Genomic DNA, 22,807 nt, shown 5'->3' with positions numbered 1-22,807 from the left:
ACAAGAACCCTAAGAAGTATTGTTCTAACTCTGTGTTTACAGATGGAGAAACAGACTCAGAGAGGATAACTGCCAAGGTATTGCTGGTGAGGGGTGAACTGGCACTCAGTTTGGAATCTACCTACACCATCATGCTTCCTTCCTCCTAAAAGGAACTCAATAAATGTCTGCTGACTTGAGTCAGACACCTTAAAAACAGGCCAGTACTATATCCAGCTAGGTCTCTTGTTGTTTCCTGTTGCTATGCTCAAATTTTCCTTCTAATTATAACCATCCATCCTTAAAAGGGGAAAGGAAATGGCAACCCACTCCATTATTCTTGCCTGGAAAATCTCAATCCATGGGGTCGCAGAAGAGTCAGACATGACTTGGTAGACTAAGCAACAAATCCTCAAAGTGACCAATATAAAGTTGTCAATTTTTGGATATCCTCTTTCCCACTTTTTTTAAAGACAGTGGCAGAAGACAAAGCAACTCTGGGTAAGAGGATCAAGTTTTCACAAACCTTTTCTATACAAAGGAATCTCTCAAGGCCCCAAGAACCCCACTGTCTCCTCCCAGCAGGCCCAAGCTCCATCTCAGGACTCTGGACCACTGTAAACATCAGGCCCTGGCTTTCTGTCCCAGAAGTATATGGCTCAAACACATCTTCACAGGCTCTTCTCTAGGACCTAGCTCTCTATACTCAAACCCAACTCAGAACTTCCCTGAGCAAAACACTCCAGCTCAAAGGTGTTTAGCTAAACTTCCTCATGTTTGGAAGCTAAACTTCCAAACAAAATCTATCTTGAATTTCAAATCACACTAGCAACCCACTGGCAAGCACTTTAAAAATATTTAGTCTTCCCGCCCAATAGGGAAAAAAAAAATTTTCTTTGGTAATTTGAATCAAAGGCGCCCCAGCATGTTTGGAGAGCCAACGCATAAGGCCTCTCTGACACTCCATCTGTCTTAAGAAATAAACCAAAGCCAATCTGGCCAACCATCTCTTTAAACAAGAAACTTAAGCAGCACCAAGGGAAATCCCCATTGCTCAGTTCCCTGGGTAGGTTTCAGGTTTTCCAACCCTGGGCCTCTGGGATAGGCGCTCCTGCTGGCATATGTACCATTAAGACTCTGTACTTTTCAACCTGAAATCTTGATTACAGAGGACCAAAAAGCCACGATCACTATAAATTTAATTTATGAAGATGTCTTCCCACGTGTTAACATTTTAGAGCAACTTTATTAAACATGAGAGAGCCACCCTGGCTCCAGCAATGAACAGGACTTAATGAAGATCTATTTCCCATGAGTGTCTAGCCTATCTGCCTCCATCAGACATTTTCAACAGAACCTAAATGAACCTATAAATGAACTGATTCACATCTGTAAATCCAAGAGAAATATACCAGTGTAGGGGGAGATATCCAACCTCCATTTCCCAATCTCATATAAGTCTCTTGTTAAACTAAAAATACGATCCTTTCAACAACCGGGTTTCATCTTTATTAAAATGGGAAAAGAGAGAAATCTGAGCCACCTAGGGTAGATTATTTCATAACTAGTTACAATGCCTTAAGAAGAAAACAATGTTTGCTATATGATCATCTTTCTTAAGGAGAAAACCAACCAAGCACTGTTCAGAAAGATACCAAAAAAGACCTAAGCTGGGGAGACTTTTGTCAGTTCACCTACACCACAATTCTGGTTCGCATCCAGTTCTCAGTGAAAGAACTTTTCCACTTGACAACTGAACCCAAGAAGTTTGATCAAGGGGTTGGATGGGGGGAAGATGGGAGGGAGGTTTAAGAAGGAGAGGACATATGTATACTTATGGCTGATTCATGTTGATGTATGGCAGAAACCAACTCAACATTGTAAAGCAATTATCCTCCAATTAAAAATAAATTTTTTTTTAAAGTTTGATCAATAACAACTTTATCAGAAAAGAATAAAGTTTACTTACTCAATATTTACAATGTGCCACACTCTTTCTTATATTATCTTAGCTAATCCACACCATGGTCATGTAAGATGAATACTATTTCCACTTGAGAGAAAAGGAAAAATGACAATATTTAAGTGCCTTGGATGTATCTGTTTTCTCTATGTTCCCAGTAGTAAGGTCCCCGTATTGAGCATGGGACCCAGGACACAGTTTAAGAGCCTGTCACATGCCTAAGAATGAATACATAGCTAAAGAAAATGAAAAGAAATTTGGAAAAAATATGTAATCCAAACTTTGCTCTAGGTCCCTAACTAAAACCACTTATTGGAACATACTTGCCTGATACAAATAATTGGCTTGAACTGCAGAAGTTTGTTTCAAAGAACCATTTGTCATCTTTCCAATATGTACATCACAAAAATAACATCCATGTTTGGTTACACACTTCACAGGGCAGGGCCTAGTCCTGTCACTTCTTTTTCCCGATTCAGCACCACACCTTGCACAGGTGGGTGTTTAATGAGCTAAGCGATGACAAAGGTCATGATGAGGCCTACAGCCAGCATGGGAGTAAACAGAACACAAGATGCCCATGGCCACTGGAAGACCTGGTCTCTGAATCGAGTTACATCCTCTCTCCAGCCTTGGTTTCCTCTCCAGAAGGTAGGAATAACAGAACATATCCCCAAGACTGTTTGCATTCATTTAACAAATACTTACTAAGCATAAATACTACACGCAAGCACCGTGCAAAGTCCAGTGGACACAGTAACAAACATGACTATCACATCCTGTCTCATGGAGCTCAGTCTCAAGGAAATATCATGAGACTCACGAGAAAAAAGAAGTTTCACAAACGTCAAAGGACTCACAGTTATGAAGTACTGCCCCTCCTCTGTGTTTCCAAGCTTGATTAATGGCATCACTATCCACCCACTGTCTGAGCTGTAAACTTAGGAATCAACTTCAACTCCTCCCTCTCCTTCAACGTGCCCACAGTTGTGATCAACCACCAGCCTTCTGATTCTCCTTCAGAAAAGTCTCTGATGTTTATTACTTCCTGTCAGGTCTTCCATGCTTCTCTAGGCCCTGTGTTCCCACCTGGAGTCTCCCTGTAATAATGATAATGGCCACCATTTATTGGTCACTGTATGGCAGCCATTCTACTAAGAGCTTTACATGCATATAATAAGTTAATCCGATAAGGTAGATACTAGTACCCCTACTGATAGAGGAGGAATCTGAGGTACATAGTGACCTGCCCAAGACACAGTTCATGACGAAGCTAGCTCAAATGCGCTGTCCGTGAGATTCCATCCTGACCCTTTACTGGATTCCTGCTCCCGGTCCCTCCTGGTCAGCGGAGAGTCCTTCCTTTACTGATACTGCTGCAGGGCTCTTTCAGAAATCCAAGCTGACCAATCTCTTCTACTTTAAGACGGCCAAGGCTCCTCACCATCTCCAGGTCAAAGTCTCAAGAATACAGGTCACTCCCTAGGGTTACCCATCTGCTCTCCTGCCCCCACAGACTCCTACCAGGGGATGCTCTCACTTGGGGCTCCCCAATCCCCTTGCTGACCACTTCACATCTCCTTCCTCAGCCAAGCTGCTTTTGCCCTTTGCCCTCCAGACAGGAGTCTTCTCCTCGGCAGCCTGAGCCCCATGTACACACACACTCACATCTCAGCACTGACTGGTGTTCTTTCCTTCTTCCTTTCCCACTCTTCCTCCTCTCTCGTCCTCATCCTCTCTCTCACACACAAACTAAACACACACACACACCACCACACACACACTTCCAAAAGGAAGGCAGGCACAGTGTATTTTCATCTCTTCCAAGTCCCAGCACAGTTTGAGTCAATCAGTGACTGAATGAATGATAGGCTGTGGTGTTAATACCTCATAGCACTGTCCCTATAAGCAAATACAACCTTTCCCCCGGAGGACACTAAAAAGAAGGGGCGGTAGCTCCTGTCCTCTCAGGTAAACTCAAGAAAACAGACTATTTTCCAAAATGTTCTCACAGCTAGCTGAGACTGGTAGTCTCATAGTTGGCTGGCAGTCTCTCTCCAAGCCTCCTGCAAGCCAATTCAATCACCTCTGAAACTGCAGAAACAAAACTAGCTCCAGACCAAAAGACCACAGGAGATGGGAGATGATGTAAATTGATGCCCTCCTCCACCCGGCAATGGGCAAAGCCCTCCCCAAATGCAGACTGGCCAAAACACCGACTCTCACTACCTCTGTGAACAACAGAGGATCCGGACTGAGGGAGAGTCATGAAAGAAAAATGCTAAAGACAGCAAAATCTAACCCTGCTTTCCATCTCTGGAACTACAACTGGAGTCCAAGCTGCAAATGCCCAGCTGCCTCTGTCCTTACCCGTCTCCCCTCTCCCATTCTCAACCCCCATTCCAATTCTCACCCCCACAAGTCTACTTTCCAAAGAGAGGCCCGATGGTGTTTTTAAAACGGTGTGAATGATTAGGACAGCCATAATTACCCTCCAACAGTTTTCCATCCACTTGGAATAAAATCTAAACTCTTCACCAGGAAGTTCAAAGTCCACTCCACACCCACTTACATTATACCACTCTCCTCTTCAGTCACTATATTCCATAAACAGAGGTCTTCTGTTTCTTAAAAGAGGCCAATCTCTGGGCCTTTTCCACTGCTGTCTGCTTGCCAGGAAGGCTTCTCCCCTAGACTTTTACAGAACTAGTAACTTCTCAAGGTTCAGTTCAAACTTGACCTTTTCCAAGAGGACTTCCCTGACCACCTTATCTAGAGTGGCACCCCTTCCCAGCCCATCACTCCCAATCTGTTTTGGTTTTTTTTTTTTTAGCACTTTCCACCACTAGACAATATTTTCTTCATCTATATTCCTGTTTTCTCCCTCATAAGGGTGGAAGCTGTGTTCTGTTTACCCTCTGAATACCATGCAAAAGAATTTCCAGAGTATCTGTTGACTATCATCAGCAAATGAGCATCCTCAGGATGGGTTATTCCACTCCTCTGTTAGAATGATGAAAACATCTAATTAACCCTACTATATGCTGGGCACTGTAAATCCACGATCTTCCTTTCAGAGGTAAATTCACAAGCTCAAGGTCACACAGCTAGTGACTTGCAGATTTCTCAGTTAAATACTTGTTTGTAAAGCTCCTAAACCCCTCTCACCTTTCCAGTTTCTCAGGGGAAGGGTTGTCATGCTACGGTTCACCCTCCTATTGTCGTAACAACGAGAAAAATCAAATATTTCTAAACTGCTTTATAGTTATTAAAGCATTTTTACATTCACTGACTTAAGAGGAATACAAACCACTAGCCCAGAAAGCCATACAACAGTAAGTAAAGTGCCTCAGAGTTCAACAGCCCCGCCCAGAACCACAATAGTGGGAACTGGGGGAGGAGTCAGGGCCAATAGAGGAAAGGAATCCTTATTTCTGGTACACAGGGATCCAGAAGCGGTGAGTCACCGGGTGAAGGCTTGCGCTACGTGAAACTCTGATAAAGCAACAAGAAGTGAATCACAAGAGCTGGAAGGCACTTTAGGCCTACAGAGGACAAACCCTGCCTCATGGACGGGGGAAATGAGGTTCAAGAAGAAAAGTAACTTGTTCAAGTTCACTCAGCAAGTGAACAGAGCGGGAACCAGGGAGTCTCCTCTCCCCAAGTTCCCTTTTCTCTCCATCTAGCCTTTCAAGGAGAATTCTGAGTCAGGAGATGGGGACAGGCCAGGGACAGCTCATGGACTCCACAGAGGAATCGGGAGAGAGCAGGGGTGAGACCAGGAAGGACACAAGTGTTGGGAGGCAGGGATGAAATGAGCCAAGGAGGCAACGGCAGCATCTGCGAAGGGGGGTTGGGGGGTGAGAGCAGGCAAGAGGGAGGAGGAAAAGGCGGAAGGGAAAGAGAGTGAAGGTGGAAGAAGAAGAGGAAGAAGTGCTGTGAAATTAGGGTCTGAAGGGGCCTGGCAGAGTGGGGAGAGCCTGAGACGAGAGGGCTGGAATGACAGTGTGATGATGGATGAGTCCAAGGCTCCGGGAGACACTGAAGGGAGTCAGATGGGGAAGGGTCCCGGACCCAGGAAGGCAAGGAAGGGAGTCTGACAAGCTAAGAGTTCCAGGATCCGAGCAAACACTGGAGCAAGTCTGACGAAGGTAGAGTCCGGCCAAGGCAGTCAGAGGGGGCCCGGCCGACTCACCGCGCTTGTTTTTAGTGCCGTGCTTCTTGGCAGCCGTCAGCTCCTGCTCGATCTTCTTCTCCAGGAATTCCTGCTTCTTACTTAGCATCTCCTCCGTGTCCCGAAGCCTCTGGATGGCCTCCTGGGGGGTCGGGCCGCCCTTGCCGGCCTTACCCCCTCCAGCCCCGAACAGCTTCCCGAACACCGACATGGTTGCTGCTAGCCGCGCCGGCCTGCGCCGCCCGCTCCGGCTCGGCTCGGCTCGGCTCGGCTCGGCTCCGGCACCCGCTCTTCTTCCCGGCACTCCCTGCCGCCGCAGGCCTCTCCGCCACCTCCGCCCCGCAGCTGGGCCCGACCGCGCCACCTCCCACAGGCCCCCACGCCCGGCCCGGCAGGCGTCAGGGAAACACGCCGCTGACTACAACTCCCGGTGGGCAACGCGCCGGCCGTGCTTCAAAGCTAATGGACGGAGGCGCGCTGCATGCCGGGAGGCTATAGTCTTCCGGCTGAAGGCACTCGGCGGCGCGTCTTTTTGGTCTAGCTAGGATCAAAGGGCAGGATTGCATGCTGGGAAATGTAGTCTCCTTGGAACTAGTTTTGTGGTGGGGGGGGCGGGTAGAAAAACAAGAAGAGAAGTAAGAATATTTTATAAAACAGTAAGTAAAGTTATGCACTTTCTATGATCCAAGCATTGTGAAAAGTGCTTTACTTGCATTATCACATTTAATTATCACAAGCTTGTGAGAGAGAATACTCTTACTATTTTCAGTTCAGTCGCTTAGTCGTGTCCGAGTCTTTGCGACCTCTTGAACCGCAGTACGCCAGGCCTCCCTGTCCATCACCAACTCCCGGAGTCCACCCAAACCCGTGTCCATTGAGTCGGTGATGGCATCCAACCATCTCATCCTCTGTCGTCCCTTTCTCTTCCTGCCCTCAATCTTTCCCAGCATCAGGGTCTTTTCAAATGAGTCAGCTCTCCGCATCCGGTGGCCAAAGTATTGGAGTTTTAGCTTCAACATCAGTCTCTCCAGTGAACACCCAGGACTGATCTCCTTTAGGATATACTTACGATTTTGTAGGTGAGTAACAAGACTCAGGTTTCCCAGGTGGCTCAGTAGTAAAGAATTCACCTGCTAAATAAGAGATACAGGCCAGTCACTGGTTGGAGAAGATCCCCTGGAGGAGGAAACGGCAACCCACTCCAGCATTCTTGCCTGGAGAATCCCATGGACAGAAGATCCTGGTTGGCTACTGCCCAAGGGGTTCGCAAAAATTTAGGTACACCTTAGCAACTGAACAGCAACAACCAAGACTCAGAAATGGAGTGGCTGACTAGCTTAACTTACTAGCCATGTCTTCACATACGCTGTTCCTCTACCTGCAATGCCTTTCTATGCTTTATTCACCTAACTGATTCTTTGAAACCTAGTTCTTACTTCTCTTCTAACAGCAAAGCTAGACTGCAAAGGTTCAGAACCCTCCTTGAATACTTACTTGGACACGTTACTTCCCTTCCTCTGTGTACGACCCTTTCCAAAACTGTAAACTGGAGATAACAGGACCACCTCTGAGCTTGTGTGAGATAGGGAGTGTTAGATGCTTACTTAGCATAGGCCTAGCACAGTAGGTGCTCAGAAATGTGTATTTTATTCTAGGTCATCATTATGCACAATAGCAATTAAACCAGGACAAGACTCAAAACTTTCAAAAGTAGCAGAAGTATTGAGGGTTGTTTTTATTTCATTTTCTTGCCCATTCATTACAAAGGCCAACTGGTTATGGGTTCACATATCATTGTTTTCCTTTGTCTTTTACTGTCAAGAATCATTTCTCTATTATCAGTGTGTCTAGTAGCTAATATTTCCCTCAAGCCCACAAATCTAATTTGCTTCTTCCAGTCTTTTGCATTAGTAAACCAGTTCTAAATACACCTGTTGTGAATGAGGAGCTGAAGTGCTTGCCTATGAAGAAAAACTTAACTTCTTTTTTTTTTTTAATCACTTCCTGCCTGGACTCTGTTGCCTAGGAACAGTTTCAGATAAATGAGAGCTTAATGGAACTTCTCTATTATTTCACATATATTAGTCTTGTCTCCTCCCAGACTATTATCTACATATAAACAAAAACAAGTTTTGAATGTGGTCCTTGATATTTTGTTGCTGTAGCTGCCACAACCCCAGCCTGCACCTATAGGTAACTATTCCCAGAGGATGAGAGAGTCCATCTCACCCAACTTTCCAGGTTGGAAACACTTTTTCAAATGTAAGAGACATGCTAGAATTGTCAAGAATTCTCAGCAACATAAATTGTGAAACATAAGCCAGACTTGAGTTTGTTTTGTAATTGAGACATTGCAGTATTTTAACTAGCTTTGCCAGTGGCTCTGCGGTAGAGAATCTGCCAGCAATGCAGGAGACTTGGGTTTGATCCCTGAGTCTGGAAGATCCGCTGGAGAAGGAAATGGCAACGCACTCGAGTGATCTTGCCTGGGAAACCCCAGGGACAGAGGAGCCTAGTGGGCTACAGTCCCATCAGGTCACAAAAGAGTCAGACACTATTGAGCGGCTAAACAATGACGACAGTATTTTTATCAAAATAAAAAACAGAAAAACAGGGAGGTTTCCGTCAAGTCATCTAATGGGTAGAGCAACCCCTCCATATCTAAGCAATCAGCCTCTCCCCTCTTATCTAAGTCATGCTGCAACCAGACACACAGGTAGCAAACACTTGCTGGGTTTGAGCCATGACCCAAAGAATATATGAATGAGCAGACTCTGTAGACCTCACCACCACCAGTCTCATATTGCTGTGGGGAAAACCATGGATGCCGTGAGAGCCCCTCATGTCATAACTCTGGGAGCTCAGAAAAACATCTTGGGGATATGACAGCAGAACCCTTAGATTTATTTATTTATTTTTTAGAACCCTTAGATTTAATCTTTAATACCAACCACAATCAATTGGTGTGGGTCACTCAGGTTATTGGGTTGAGAAGAAGTCTGAGTCTGCATCAGGACATTTTGTAAAAATATACTGAGATCAATTCATGATGTCTGCCTAGTGTGTGTGAGATGGGACGTGGTGACATATGGGCAAGGTAGCTGCCATCACGGCTGAGGATTCACCTGCCTTGGTAGAGATTCTCAGGGCAATACTGGGCTTCCCTAGTCTTCATTTTTTCTGGTCTCTGGTCTCTTGGGCAAATGCATAGCCTTTTCAAACTGAGGCCAACTGTTATTGATCTCAGAGGGAGAATAGTGAGCAGTCCTAAGAGAGCTCTTAGTTCCCTGCCCAGAAATTGAACTGGGTAACCTGGATGAAAACCCAGAAATCCTATCCATTAGACCACTAGGGGCTAGAGGCTAGAAGCAAAGGGCCCTGACTCTTTACCAAGCTTGAAAGCAAGAATAGTTCAAGGAGGCAAAAAACTGTGAAAATAGGAAAGTTTATTATTAGACACACAGCATAACATGTGGGAGAGCGCACAGAGAAACAGTTTAAGACAGAAACAAGGCAGAAACATGCATCCAGAGAGAAAGGATATGGGCCTCCTCTTCAAAGAGGAAGAGCGCAGTAAGTCAGAAGCTAGACACACCCAGTGAAGGAATATGGGTGTCCGGAATGAGGAGCGCAGTAAAAAGGTGGTTTTAACCACTCATATAGGGAAGGTCCCTGGTGGTCCAGTGGCTAAGACTCTGTGCTCCCAATGCAGGGAGCATAGGTTGAATCTCTGATCAGAGAACTAGATCCCACGTCGCTGCAACTAATAGTACGCATGCCGCAACTAAAGTTCACAGCATGCCACGATGAAAACCCGGCACAGCCAAATAAATAAATATTCAAGTCACTTATATAAGACAGTGTGCTTCCAGGTTTTTGTTTACATTTGGCCAATTATCTTGCTTCTTCACACCTAACTGGTCGACACACCCTTCTCAAGATGCATACGCAAATTTTCTCTAAGATGGATCCTACTTCAAAACACTTTGGGCATGTGCCCACATTTATTATGGGTGGGATTGCCTCTCTTTTCAACCCCCAAAAAGCCTTCCTGCGCATGTGCAGATAGGGAAGTCTTCTTTGACCTCGGGAGTGGGCACTCTATCTCTCTACTTTAGCAAAGCTCAGCTTCTGACACTAGCTTTGTCCTTGGAGTGTCTGGGTGAGAACAAACTGAATTATACTCCGCTTAACAAACACCAACTGTCCAGCCCAGGGGCCCATCTAACTCCTACCTCAGTATTAGTTCATTAAAAACTATGTGAAGGGAATTTCCCAGTAGTCCAGTGGTTAAGACTCCGTGCTCCCAATGCAAGGAGCCCGGGTTCAATCCCTGTTTGAGGAACTAGATTCCACATGCCACAACTAAGGCCCAGCAAAGTCAAATAAATGAATATTTAAAAAAAAAAACTATGTGAAAAGAATGGGCTACCATGACTTGCAATAACTTGAATAACTTGCATGTATTATGCTAACTGAAAAAAATTAGACACAAAAGCCTGTGTGATTCCATTTACACAAAGTAGAAAAACAGGCAAAGCATGCATAATCCATGGTGACAGAAGTCAGAATAGTAGTTACTTCCTGGGATAGTATACACCAGGCAAAATTACCATTGTGGGCGTGCTGACAGGTTCTATATCAAAATCCAGTGGTGTTCACATGGGTGTATACAAATATATATTTTTATACTTAAGATCAGTGTCCTTTGCTTACTTTATACACTTAACTAAACATGTTACATTGCAGTTTTTAACATGTCCCTAGTAAAAGCAACAATAGAAGCATATAAAGTTTTGATTTGTTTACCAAATATCTTGCACTCAAAAATCTCATCTTATCTCTATCCACTAAAGCCCCATGAAAGAAGTATTACTATAACATTTCCATGTTACAGTTGAGGAAACTGAGAACCACAAAAGTAGAAACCACCCAAGGTCATGTGGTTAAAGACACCCTGCCATATATTTGGTACCTTGTAGGCATCATTCTAATGGGGCACACAGACCTTTGGTTTTACTTCAAAACCTACAGTTGGCCTTTCAAGATGGCCACCAGAGGTTGGGCCATCCTCCTTCCATGCCCCTCTTTGGGCTCCTTTGTTGGAACCTCTGACCTACATCCCATGACCAGTGGTAGCTCTCGGGTCATTAATATTCACCCCGAACGACGCCCTGGCAGCCACTCAGCCAAGCAGGTTGCCCTGTGGCTCTCCTTCCCAAAGAGAATCTGTTTTAAAGTTCAAGTATACATTCCTCAATTCAGAGTGGGAGTCAAGCGACCTCTACAGTGAGCCACCAGCATGGTTTAAAGTGGTTCAGGGGGACTAGGGGAAGGGGATCTGGAATTGCTCTTTAAAAATATCTTCAGCACAAGAAAAAAAACAATTTGTAACTACGTATGGTGACATATACTGCGGATGGTGACTGCAGCCATGAAATTAAAAGATTATCACTCCTTAGAAGAAAAGCTATGACAAACCTAGATAGCGTATTAAAAAGCAGAGACATCACTTTGCCGACAAAGATCCATCTAGTCAAAGTTATGTTTTTTCCAGTAGTCATGTATGGATGTGAGAGTTGGACCATAAAGAAGATGGAGCACTGAAGACTTGATGCCTTTGAATTGTGGTGCCAAAGAAGACTCTTGAGAGTCCCTTGGACTGCAAGGAGATCAAACTAGTCAATCCTAAAGGAAATCAATCCTGAATATTAATTGGAAGGACTGGTGCTGAAGTTGAAGCTCCAATACTTTGGCCACCTGCTGCGAAGAGTCAACTCATTAGAAAAGACCCCGATGCTGGGTAAGACTGAAGGCAGGATGAGAAGGAGGTGACAGAAGATGAGATGGTTAGATGGCATCACCAGCCATGAGAGTCAGGGAGGTCGACCCCCAAACTCCTCCTTCCCCAGTGAATATTACACCCCTTCACTTGTATGCCCCTCATAACCAGATTGCCAAAGAGGCCTGGGGCAGCAGTTCTTCACCTGTCTGCCCCCTCTGCCTCTGAGAGTATATCTTTGCTTAAATAAACTTTCACTTTACTTTCTTAACTTCTCTGCTTGTCTCCGAATTCTTTCCCAACAAAGAATCTCAGGTTCGCCTGAGTCACTGTGATCCTTCAGGTCAGGAGAGCTGGATCTGAACTCAGTGAGCCTGAGAAGACCCTTCCCTTTTCTGGGCTTCAGTTCACTCTCTGTGATTCGACACAGTGAAGTTGGGCCTTGACCTCCTGCCTCAGCTTCTGTGACGAACCATACGCCAGCCACCCTTGGCCAGTAGAGGGGGCCACCCCCAACCCTGATGTAGAATCGCTAAACTCCCTGACACTAACCCCCTCCAGGTCCTGAGAACCTGCAGCAATCCTGGGGGTTGGGAGCATCTGCAACTGCTCTGTCACTCCCTCCTCCCCAGGGGTGATAAAATTGGTCCAACCGGTTCTCCTGGGCCAGACAGGATACCTGCTCTGTCAACTGAGACTTCCAAGCCACCGCCTTTTCATTTGTCCCAGATATTCTCAGCTCCCTTTTAAGACAAAGGAAAGAGTCCTTCATATCAGACGTTACCTCCCAGCTCTCTCTCAGCCTACATGGAGGATTCTTACTGGGGAAACTTGGCCTCTGTGAGGTGGGAGGAGAGGATTGTGGAGGGGACCTTGTTTTCTCAGAGTATCTCAACAAATATTGACTGAGCAATTCCAGGGAAGTTCTGGGCACTGTAGATATACCAGTGAACGAAACAGACAAAGGTCCTTGAACTTATGGGCTTCTAATGAGGGGAACAGACAATAAAGAAATGTCTAATATAATGTCAAAGATGATGAATAAAAATGAAGCAGGTTAAGGGACTAGAGAACAATGGGAGTGGGTGGGGTTTATTTTAAACAGATTGGCCAGGGAAGACCTCTCTGCAGAAATGACTTTTGGACAACAGTGAACAGAGGGAAGGAGCCAGCTATAGGAAAATCTGGGGAAAGAGCATGCTAGACAGAGGGAACCGTAAGTGCAAAGGCCCCGAGGCAGAAACTGTTAGAGGAAGCACACTGATTGAAACTGCCCGCTCTGGCCAGGCACCATAGTAACTATTTGCATGAGTTGTTTTAGGACAGGAGGTCCTGGTAAGGAACACGGAACTAATAAGCCACCACCAACGGGAGAGTTCAGGAAAGATCAAAAGGAGACACCACACGTCCGACCACCTCCCAGAATCCTTCTCTCTGGCATCCATCTAGGCTGAACAAGGCTGCACCACCAGGAAGGACTCTGAGTCAGAATGGTTGGCTAAAGACAACCCGGAAACTAATCCTATCACCATAAAAACCCCGAGACTGCAAGTGGCAAAGCTTTTCTCCTGGGCTCCTTTACCCTCCTGCTCTCCACTTGGGTGTCCTTTCCCAATAAAATATCTTGCTTTGTCAGCATATGTGTCTCCTCGGACAATTCATTTCCAAGTGTTAGACAAGAGCCCAATTTTGGGCCCTGGAAGGGCCCTTCCTGCAACAAAACTAGTTTATAAGAGAGAGGAACAGCTAGAGGGCAGGTGTGGCTGGAGTGAAGTGAAATAAGAAGAGTAGTAGGAGACAAGGTCTGCATTATGTAGAACCTGGATACCTACCGGGAAAACCTTAGAGTTCATTCTGGGTGGGATTGGAAGCCATTGGAAGGTTTTCAACAGGAAAGTGCCATAATCTGATCAGGCTCTAGAAAGATCACTTGGGTTCTTGTGGTCAAAGTGGTGGGGATCGTGGTGGGGAAAGAGAGAAAGCAAATGATGCCAGAGAGAAGGCTGATGATACAGTCATCCATGCAGGAGAGGCTGGTGGCCTGGAGAAGATAGTGTGGCCGAGCTCTGATTGGAGCCTCAGAGAAGTGGTTCTAAAAATAACCATCTCATCAGAGCTGGCAAGACCTTTAGAAATCCTCAGACTAGGCAGGAGCTCTGGAGTCTATCAGTCTTGGACTGGAGGCCCAGTTCTACACATTCCAGCAGTGAGTCTTTGGGCAAGCTGCTATACCTCTCTGGGCCTTGGCTTCCCCACCTGTAAAATGGATATGATAGGAGAGCTTGCTTCCAAGGGCTCTTAAGGACTTCAGTAACATGTAAATAAGGTACAGAGCACAGGGTGTGGCGCTTAGTAATCAGTCAGTAAAGCCATGACTGAACTCCCCACGTTTATTGATAGAGAAACTGAGGGTGGCTCTGGCTAGGGGCAGAAAACTGGAAGAGAAAGAAAGATTTACAGGGTTCCTCAAAGTCACATGTGTGTGTGCTTAGTCACTTAGTCGTGTCTGACTCTGTGACCCCATGGACTGTAGCCCGCCAGGCTCCTCTGTCCATGGAATTCTCCAGGCAAGAATATTGGAGTCAGTTGCCATTCCCTTCTCCAGGGGAACCTTTCCAACCCAGGGATCAAACCTAGGTCTCCTGCATTGCAGGCAGATTCTTTACATCTGAGCCACCACGGAAGTTCAAAGTCATATACCCAGAGTCTATAAACAAGATGAATGAGTAAAGTGGGCCAGGAACATGAAAACTCACGTGGCCCTGTCTGGCCATCTTGCTTTTCCACTTTTGAGACACATGTGCTCACCTGAAAGGGCTGGCTAGCCCAGCTCCACCTGACTGCTGCCCCCTAGTGCCAGATACCCCATTTTCCTTTTCTTTTCTTTTTTTGGCTGTGTTGTGTGGCTCGAGGGCTTGTAGTTCCGGAACCAGGGATTGAACCCACACCCTCAGCAGTCAAAGTGTGGAGTCCTAACCAGTGGGTTTCAGGGGAATTCCCTCCCATTTTTCAAAAGAAGTCAGGAACTCGGATTTTTATATGAAATCTCCCAACTTTAAATTACATTTTCTAATCACTTCTGGAGTACAGGAATGCAGTAAATTTTTATATATTTGTCTTGTTGTTATTTATGCATCCTTACTATTATTTCCTCCTTTATAACCTAACACCATTTATTTTCCTTGCCTTGTTCCTTTGCTAGGCCTCCTACATAACGTTTAAGTCATGACAGCAGGCACCATGGTCTTGTTCCTGACGCAGAGGGAATGCCTCTTACTTTTCATGATTGTAGGTCTTGAATTTCATAACTTTTAAAGGCTGGTTCATTTTTTCCAAACACTGTGAAAGTCAAAGTCTATCAACCTGTAGGCTGCCAATTTGTGATCTCTGTGTTACCTCAATTCTCTGAGTTGCAACAACAATTTCATTGGGTAGGTGCTATTAATATCATTCTTCCCATTTGACATGTGAGGACCCCAAGGTTCAGAGAGGTGAAGTAACTTGCTGGTTACACAGCTGGGAAGAGGCCGCACCAGGATTCAAACCCAGATCTGCCTGATGCCACAATCTGGATTTGACAACCCTGGATGCCCAGGTTAGTTCCTCTTTCTACTACAGCCTGTCCTACAGGAGCTCTGTCATCAACTTTGAGTGACCCTTGACCATGGGCCTTCCCCTCTCTGGGCCCGAGTCTCCCATATGCCAGCCTAGAACAGATTTAGCTACGAGAACCCCAATATTGCCCCAGTCTCCTCACCTACAGTCCAACTCCACATATTTTAAGTATTAGACCTGATCTTGATATGGCCCTTATTTGGGGGCCTGGCTCTGTCACTTACTGTTGTGTGACTTGGGGCTGCTTAACCTTGCCTTATCCTAGCCATAAAATGTGATTAAAAGTAGCACTCACCTTAAAGTGCTTAGGACACACCAGGCATGACCAAGTGCCTAGTCAACTTTAGTCTTCATGATTACTGATAAGTGCATGCATGTGTACATTGACAGGAAAAAAAGAGAAGTATAATTTAAATAGTTGTATTAAGATGGAGATGTGGTTGTTCACATTTTTTACTATAACAGTTACAATTTTTAAAAAAATGTTTAATGCCACCCATGATGCTTTCATTATAGAGAATAGAGAATATATTCATTGTAGAGAATAAAATTCCTTAAGCCAACATCCAAGGCTCTCTCTGATTTGACATTGACTCATATTTCAGTACAGAAGAGTGGCTAAGTGTACATGGAAGCAGGCCCCCAAGCTTGAATCCCAACTCTGACTTACTGTGTGTGTTTGGGCAAGAAACTCTGCCTCTCTGGGCCTCTGTTTCCTCACCTGTGAAATAAGAAAAGTGACAATTCTCACCTGATGGGGCTGAACTGATGTGACACAGGAGGGTTACAACACAGCTTCCATCACATGGAGGTTTGAAGCAATTAGTGATTATTGTGATTGACCCACTTCCCCCAAATCTCTGTCACCCCAGCCCCAGGCCTCGATCACTGTCACACCTCAAGGTCATTGTTCATGCCCTGCTCTGCCTGACATGCCTTCTTCTATCTACCTGTGTGGTATCTACCTCTTCTTCTGTCTACCATCAAACACTCTGTGTCAAGGCTACTTTCCCCTCTGAGACCTCCTGTCCCCACCAGTCCCTCCCCTGGCCCTTCTGACGGCTGGGCCAGGTACACTTACTGTCCTCACCCCCTCTGCTGTGCAAGGCTGCCTCACTCATCCCTCCCACCGCATCACACCCTTTCCTGAGGATGTGGGGAAGTCGGCCTTGCTCTGAGCTCCAGCCACAGGCCCACACACAGATGTCTGAGGGATGTCCTCTTCAGGGAAACTCCGTGATCAGATTGCGCCCGACAGTCCTCTCGAATCCCGTCCTGTCCCATCTTGAGCCTCAGAGGCCTCTTCTGCAACTGAGGCAATGTGGCCCAGCAAGGTGGTGGTGAAGATAAATAAGAAAGCACTGGTTGAGGCCCCTTTTCTCCTCCCCATCTCCCAAGGAGCCTGGTGTGCTCCCCCCAAGACTAGCTGGAGATGGGGAAAGGAATGCTGGATGCAAGGGCATCTATGGCCATTTAGAGATGGTCGTCTGGCTCTGGTTAGAGTTTCTGATCACAGTGGGTTTTAGGGTAAGACCCAGGATTCTGCATTTTCAAAAGTGAGTTATAAACCCCTTCCTTGAGGGGTTTCCATGGGTCATGATCTAAAATAACTCTTCTGGATGCATCAAACCTCTCTGTGGTTATTGGGGCAAGATAGTTGTGAGTGAGGAGCCAAGAGACCCGTCAGCCCCCACATGCTTTGGAGGGGGGACTGCTGCTACCTAGGGGCTAAGAAAGAAGCTGCCAAAGGTAGGGCCTAAGCCATTTTTGATTAAAAAAACATTTATTCAGCACTTGTTCAGTGCTGGGCACTATGCCAAGTTCTTTGCACACTTCATCATACTGGATCCTGATGACAGCCCTATGAGGTAGTACTGTCATAAGCCCCATTGTACAGATACGGAATGCGGGGCTCAGAGAGGTGAAGTGACTTACCCAAGGTCACACAGCAAGTAAGTGTCAGTGCTTGGATGTGAAGCCAGATCTGGCTGATAGCTGCACTCTAACCACGACACTTGAGTGACTCCTACATGCCTACATTACAGAGTCATCTGGGGATGCTGGGAGGAACTGCATGTGAAAAGGTTCAACCAACAGATAAGGACTCCAACCATCTCAGGCCTCAGCAGCTTGCTTAGAGGCTGCCCCTTGGCAGCCTAGAGGAGGGGTGGATGGGACGGCCCTGTCTTCCCTCTTAGGCAGCCTGACCACCAGCCTGGACCAGCCAGACCCTGAGCCTGCTCAGGCTCAGCTGCCTCGGATCCCAGAATGGTGCAGGGCTTCCCAGCAGGACAGGGGACACAGCGAGGCGGCCTTGGGCCAGGGTTTACAGATGACGTTCCAAAAGGATTTTGACCAATGGCTCACTTCCCCTGGGAAGGCTCTCTGGTCTGCTCCCAGGGGCTCTGGACCTAAAGATGAGCATCAGGCAGGAGCAAACACCATGGGCCCATCACTCCGAGGCCTGGATGTAGACGGGCACGGCGAGCATGGCACAGGAGCCCTCGGCCCCTGCCTGCAGCTCCGCCAGCGCCAGGTTGGAGCCCAGGCCCTCGGCGTGCCCAGGCACTACCAGCTCGGGTTCGCCCCCCACCGTGCCCCCCACCACGATGGACAGCACGGCGTCCGGCTCCGAGAAGGGCGGCTTGCCTGGGGCGGCCTCGGGCACGGGCCCGGCCCCTGTGTCCTTCAGCTCCTCCAGCCCGAGCGGGCCGGGCAGGGGGGTCACCACCTTGTGACCACCGCCGCTGCCACTGCGGGGGGCCGCCCGCCTCCGGGGGGGGCGCCGGGCTTGCAGGTCCTTGTCCTTTTGGGGGCCGAGGCGGCAGCGGTGGTCCTTGAGGTATTTGTGGCGGGAAAAGCCCTTGGCGCAGCCAGTGCAGCGGAACTTGTAGTTGCCCGTGTGGGCACGCTGGTGCTCGGCGAGGTGGGCGCGGCGGCTGAAGGACTTGCTGCATAGGGCGCACTTGTGGAGCTTCATGCCTGAGCAGAGAGGGGAAGGCCGTCCGTGAGAGGCGCTCAGACCCTTCACCCTACACAGCTGCCTCGGCACTTGGGAGAAAAACTCGCTTTCTCAGCTTGCCCTGTGAACAGGGGTGTGACCTGCACCCTGCTCCCTCCAGTCTCATCTCCCTCCTCCCCCCAGCCACTTCTCCTGTGCCAGCCTCCTGCCTCCGGGCCTCTCCACGTGCTATCTCCCTCTGCCTGGAACAGCAAGCTCAGCCCCCACACCGTGGCTAACTTTGCCAGGTCACCATCATCTCTCCCCTCTCTGGTTGGCATGCCTCACCCTGGCCCCCTCACACCACTCCCCACAGGGCACCTGGAGAGGTCTTGGTAAAACTTCTCCACGACACTCCCTGCTCTAGACCCTCCAGTGACTCCCCAAGTTTCCCACGGAGCTGCGTGTAGCTGACCACCCCCTTCACCTCTCAGCCCCTTCCCCTCCTCTCGCTTGCTCTCTGAGCTCCAGGCCCCCTGCCCACCGTTCCTCATCTCAAATACCCCTGCCTCAAGGCTTCACACCTGCTGCTCCCTCACCTTGGAAGCCATTTCCTGGCTCTTTTCATCTCATTGTCCTTTTCATCTCTCAGACTCAGTTTTTCTGTCACCTCCTCCGAGAAGTCCTCCCTGACACCCACTTCTCTTTTATTCTCTGCCCTCTCACTCTGCTTATTTCCATCTTTGAGCTCAGCATATTTTAGTGTAATATACTTGTTTGTCTGCTGTTCGTTTTTTATCTCTGCCACTAAATGCTAAGCTTCCCAGGAGAGTGGGGTGGGGCTCTGCCTGACTTCCTCATGGCACCCCCAGTGCTTGACACGTGGCAGATTCTCAATCATCATTCACTGGGTGAATCACTGGTGCCTCCATGTCCATGGTGAAGTCAACTCCCTCCCACACACAGCTTGTGCCATGGCCCCCTCAGTTTCCCTGGAATGCCGGCTCAGAGAAGGGGCAGACGCTTGCCTGAAGTCACCCAGCAGGGCAATGGTAATGCCAAGAATCCAACCTAGGCTCTTTGTCTCCAAGTCCTCAATCTACTCTCCCATATTTCAAACTAGATCCTTTCTGGAAACCAGTGGTTGTTCATCACGGGTGACTTTACTACCCAGGGATTTCTTGGCTTGTCCCCTGGAGGCAGAAATGCTGCTAAACAATCCACAGTGCCCAGGGCAGATATCCACAACAAACAATTATCCAAAATATCAATAGTGCTGAAACTGAGAAATCGTGTTCTAGACCAAATGGTACATGAATGTGGGAAGCCAGCCAAGCTGCTCCAGTGAAGTGGTGCTCTTGGGGGGAGCTCTGTGGAGGCCCTTGGAAACTGAGGAGTGACGTGAAGACCCCTACTCCACATTCCAGCTGCCCTGCTCTGCCGAGAGGACCAAAGAACCTCTCTGGCTTTATCTTGGACCCACTCAGAGTTGGATCTCCCTCCCAGATGACCCCACCTCTATCACAGTGGGTGCTTCTCTGATACAGTCATCTCATGAGTCAGCCTCCTTCTCCACCTGGAGGCTGTGGCTGACTCACCTCTGCATACCCTGAGGACCCAAACGTAGGCAGGGCTCGTGGGAGCAAGAGTCTGGGGGCTAGAAGGTGTCACGCAGGGATACTAAGTCTCATGAGACATGCCTGCTCTTTCTGGGGTCCTGCCCAAGGGGCTCGAGCTGAACCAGACCTTCCCAGCAGGTCCAGGGGCCGCTTACCGGAGTGAGAGAGGATATGAGCCTTCAGCTTGTCTGGCCGATTGAACTCCTTACTGCAGCCCGTGTGTGTCCTAGAACCCAAAACACTGGTCAGGGGAGCGTGCTAAGCCCAGGACTCTCTTGTTGGCCGCTCTGCTAGCCCTCATCTACCCTGGGAGCTGGGCAGGGAAGCAGGGTGGAGAGTGAGGCAGCCAGGCGGGACCCAGGACAGGACAAAAGGTGAGTGGGCCTTACGCCCTTAGCCCCGGCCCCTTTCCACCCCACAGCTGGTAAACCTGCCCCTCCTACCCAGGGTAGTCTCTACTCACGAGAAGGGGCATTTGTATTTCTTGAATGGCTCATGGATCAACATGTGTCTCTTCAGTTTGTCCTTGCGGTTGAATGCGGACTCGCACACTGAGCATTTGTAGGGCTTCTCACCTACAGGAGGAAACCTCGTTGGGGGGATCCAGGGTGCCCTGAGAGGGAGTCTGAATTTGGGGCACAGGGGTCCCCACCAGATGGCAGCCACTCCTTTACAGAGGTGGCCTGGGGAAGACCTCTCTCTCCTTCCTCAGGACTTTGGGGGCTGCTGCAGTTAGGAGGGGCAGGAAAGGCCTCTCCAATCGGGCAACACCTGAGGTGAGCCCTGAGGGGGTGAGGGAGCGAGCCAGGCAGACATCTGGGAGTGAGTCCAGGCAGGAGGAGAGGCGGGGTGCTGGGTGTGTCTGAGGAACAAAGTGGAGGCCCGTGTGGCCGGAAAAAGCAGGGAAGGGAGCACGAGGCAGAAGAGGAAGTGGGCAAGGCAGCCAGGCCCAACAGGGAGGGCCTGGAAAGCCAAGGTTTCTACTCTGAGCCGAACGAGAAGCCACAGCGGGGCTGAGCGGAGGAGGGCCAGGACCTGACTGCGTGAGGAGAGCAGACTGAGGGCTCAGGCAGGAAGGAGGCAGGAACAAGAAATGGGAAGTGGCCAAGTACTGGTGATGCTGAAAGCAGAACCGGCAGCCCTTGCCAATGGACTGGCTGTGGGACGGGAGAGGAAGAGAGTCAAGGACGAGCCTGAGGCATGGGTGACATGTGAGTGACAGGGTGGACGGTCATGACGTTTACTGAAATGGGGTCCACTGTACGGGAGGAGGGAAAGTGAAAAATGAAAGTGAAAGTCGCTCAGTCGTGTCCAACTCTTTGCCACCCCATGGACTATACAGTCCATGGAATTCTCCAGGCCAGAATACTGGAGTGGGTTCCCTTCTCCAGGGGATCTTCTCAACCCAGGGATTGAACCCAGGTCTCCTGAATTGCAGGCGGATTCTTTACCAGCTGAGTCACAAGGGAAGCCCACGGGAGCGGGGTATTATATCTTATCTGATTGAATCCTTACAACAAACCATAAAAAGTCCTCAATGAGAAAACTGAGGTTCATGGTGTATACTTAGTGTTTGGGGGAACTAAGATTCCATAGCTCAGCACTATGGCCCGGAGCCCACTTGAGTCACCCCAAATCATCTGCTGCAGATTCCATGGGTGGGGCTGGTGGGGGTGGGGCATGGGGAGCAGCTCTAATCTGACAGGGGTCGGGGGTCACAACCTGCCTTTTGGAAAAGGTCTATGACTGGGCCGTTTTATTTCCTGCCATTATTTCCTCTCTGTCCTCCTGTCTAAGATGAATGAGTACTTTTGAAAAATGCCAATCCAATGACTGAGGTAATTCTGATCATTACACTGGAACGGTCTGTAGTCATTAAAAAGGTTAAGGTGTGGGAAGGAATTCTGTATCGAGAAGAGTGGGCCCAGTTCCAGGGGCTCAGAATGGTCTCAAGGGGATGATTCCTAGAGGCAGAGCCAGGAGTCCCTCCACCAGCCTCCAGAGGCTCATCTCCACTCCAGTGTTGGTGGAACCTCTTGTTCCCTTGAGATGGCAGGTAGGTAGGGGGCCAGGAAGGAGATGGGAATGAAGAGAAGGGAGGGGATGGCCAGGAAGGTGCTGAGGAAGAAGGCTGAAGGAGCTGGGAAGGAAGGCCAGAGGGGGATGGGAAGGGGAACACAGAAGGTGTCTGGGGGAGGGCAAAGGGGACTGAGCAGAAGTTGCTGGGGGGTGGGTACCCACCTGAGTGGATGTGAGCATGCAGTTTGAGGTAGTGCTCCCGCCGGAAGAACTTCTTGCACACCTGGCACTTGAACCTGCCTCCGCTGCCGTGGGTGGGCAGATGACGCCGCAGGTACCGTTCACAAGGAAATACCTGGCAGGACAGAGAAGTCGGCGTCAGGTCTGACTCACAACCCTCACCACATTAGGAGCTCAAGGGGGGCCTCATTACCAGCCGTTATGGAAACACATTCCTTTCTTCCCACCAGGGGTCAAGGCTCACAGTATCCAGCTCAGTCATTAGAACCTCATGGCTCCCACTACTCACCCATAAGACCAGTCAAGACAGGCCTGCTCTGAGCTTCTGCCCAGGCTGTTGTTTCTACCCAGAGAGACTTTTTCTCTTAGCAGGAAACAAACTCCTACTCCTCCTTTAAGACCCAACTCAGGTCACTGCTTCTGTGAAGCCCTCCGTGACTTCTCAATGCCACACATTCAATGCCTCGAAAGTCCA

At 48.4% G+C, this 22,807-nt stretch overlaps 2 protein-coding genes across 8 annotated transcripts in view; both read right to left on the bottom strand.

The window, feature by feature from the left end:
* Positions 1–6,512, bottom strand: part of CHMP4B (charged multivesicular body protein 4B) — a 44,418-nt gene extending 37,906 nt beyond the window's left edge. Inside the window, exon 1 of the mRNA XM_065921840.1 lies at positions 6,138–6,512. Within this exon, the coding sequence (XP_065777912.1) occupies positions 6,138–6,327 (190 nt within the window). The 5' untranslated portion in view covers positions 6,328–6,512. The remainder of the gene's footprint in view (positions 1–6,137) is intronic.
* A 101-nt stretch (positions 6,513–6,613) lies between these two features.
* The window catches only part of ZNF341 (zinc finger protein 341), a 51,485-nt gene continuing 35,291 nt past the window's right edge, over positions 6,614–22,807 (bottom strand). The window contains exons 12-18 of one of the 7 annotated variants that reach the window (XR_010661474.1): positions 22,315–22,447; positions 20,537–20,648; positions 20,229–20,299; positions 16,644–18,495; positions 16,184–16,222; positions 12,578–12,641; positions 6,615–7,249 (exon numbers count right to left, since the gene is read on the bottom strand). Coding sequence is in view for 1 of the 7 variants with exons in the window: in XM_065921839.1 (XP_065777911.1) it covers positions 17,966–18,495; positions 20,229–20,299; positions 20,537–20,648; positions 22,315–22,447 (846 nt within the window). In the remaining 6 variants the exon portion in view is untranslated. Of the gene's footprint in view, positions 7,250–12,577; positions 12,642–15,948; positions 18,496–20,228; positions 20,300–20,536; positions 20,649–22,314; positions 22,448–22,807 lie in introns of those variants that run through there. The other 6 variants (XR_010661473.1, XR_010661475.1, XR_010661471.1 and 3 more) reach the window with 6 other exon arrangements.

This window comes from Muntiacus reevesi, chromosome 2 (assembly GCF_963930625.1).
Source record: "Muntiacus reevesi chromosome 2, mMunRee1.1, whole genome shotgun sequence".
NCBI lineage: Eukaryota > Metazoa > Chordata > Mammalia > Artiodactyla > Cervidae > Muntiacus > Muntiacus reevesi.
This window is presented reverse-complemented; position numbering and strand designations above follow the sequence as displayed.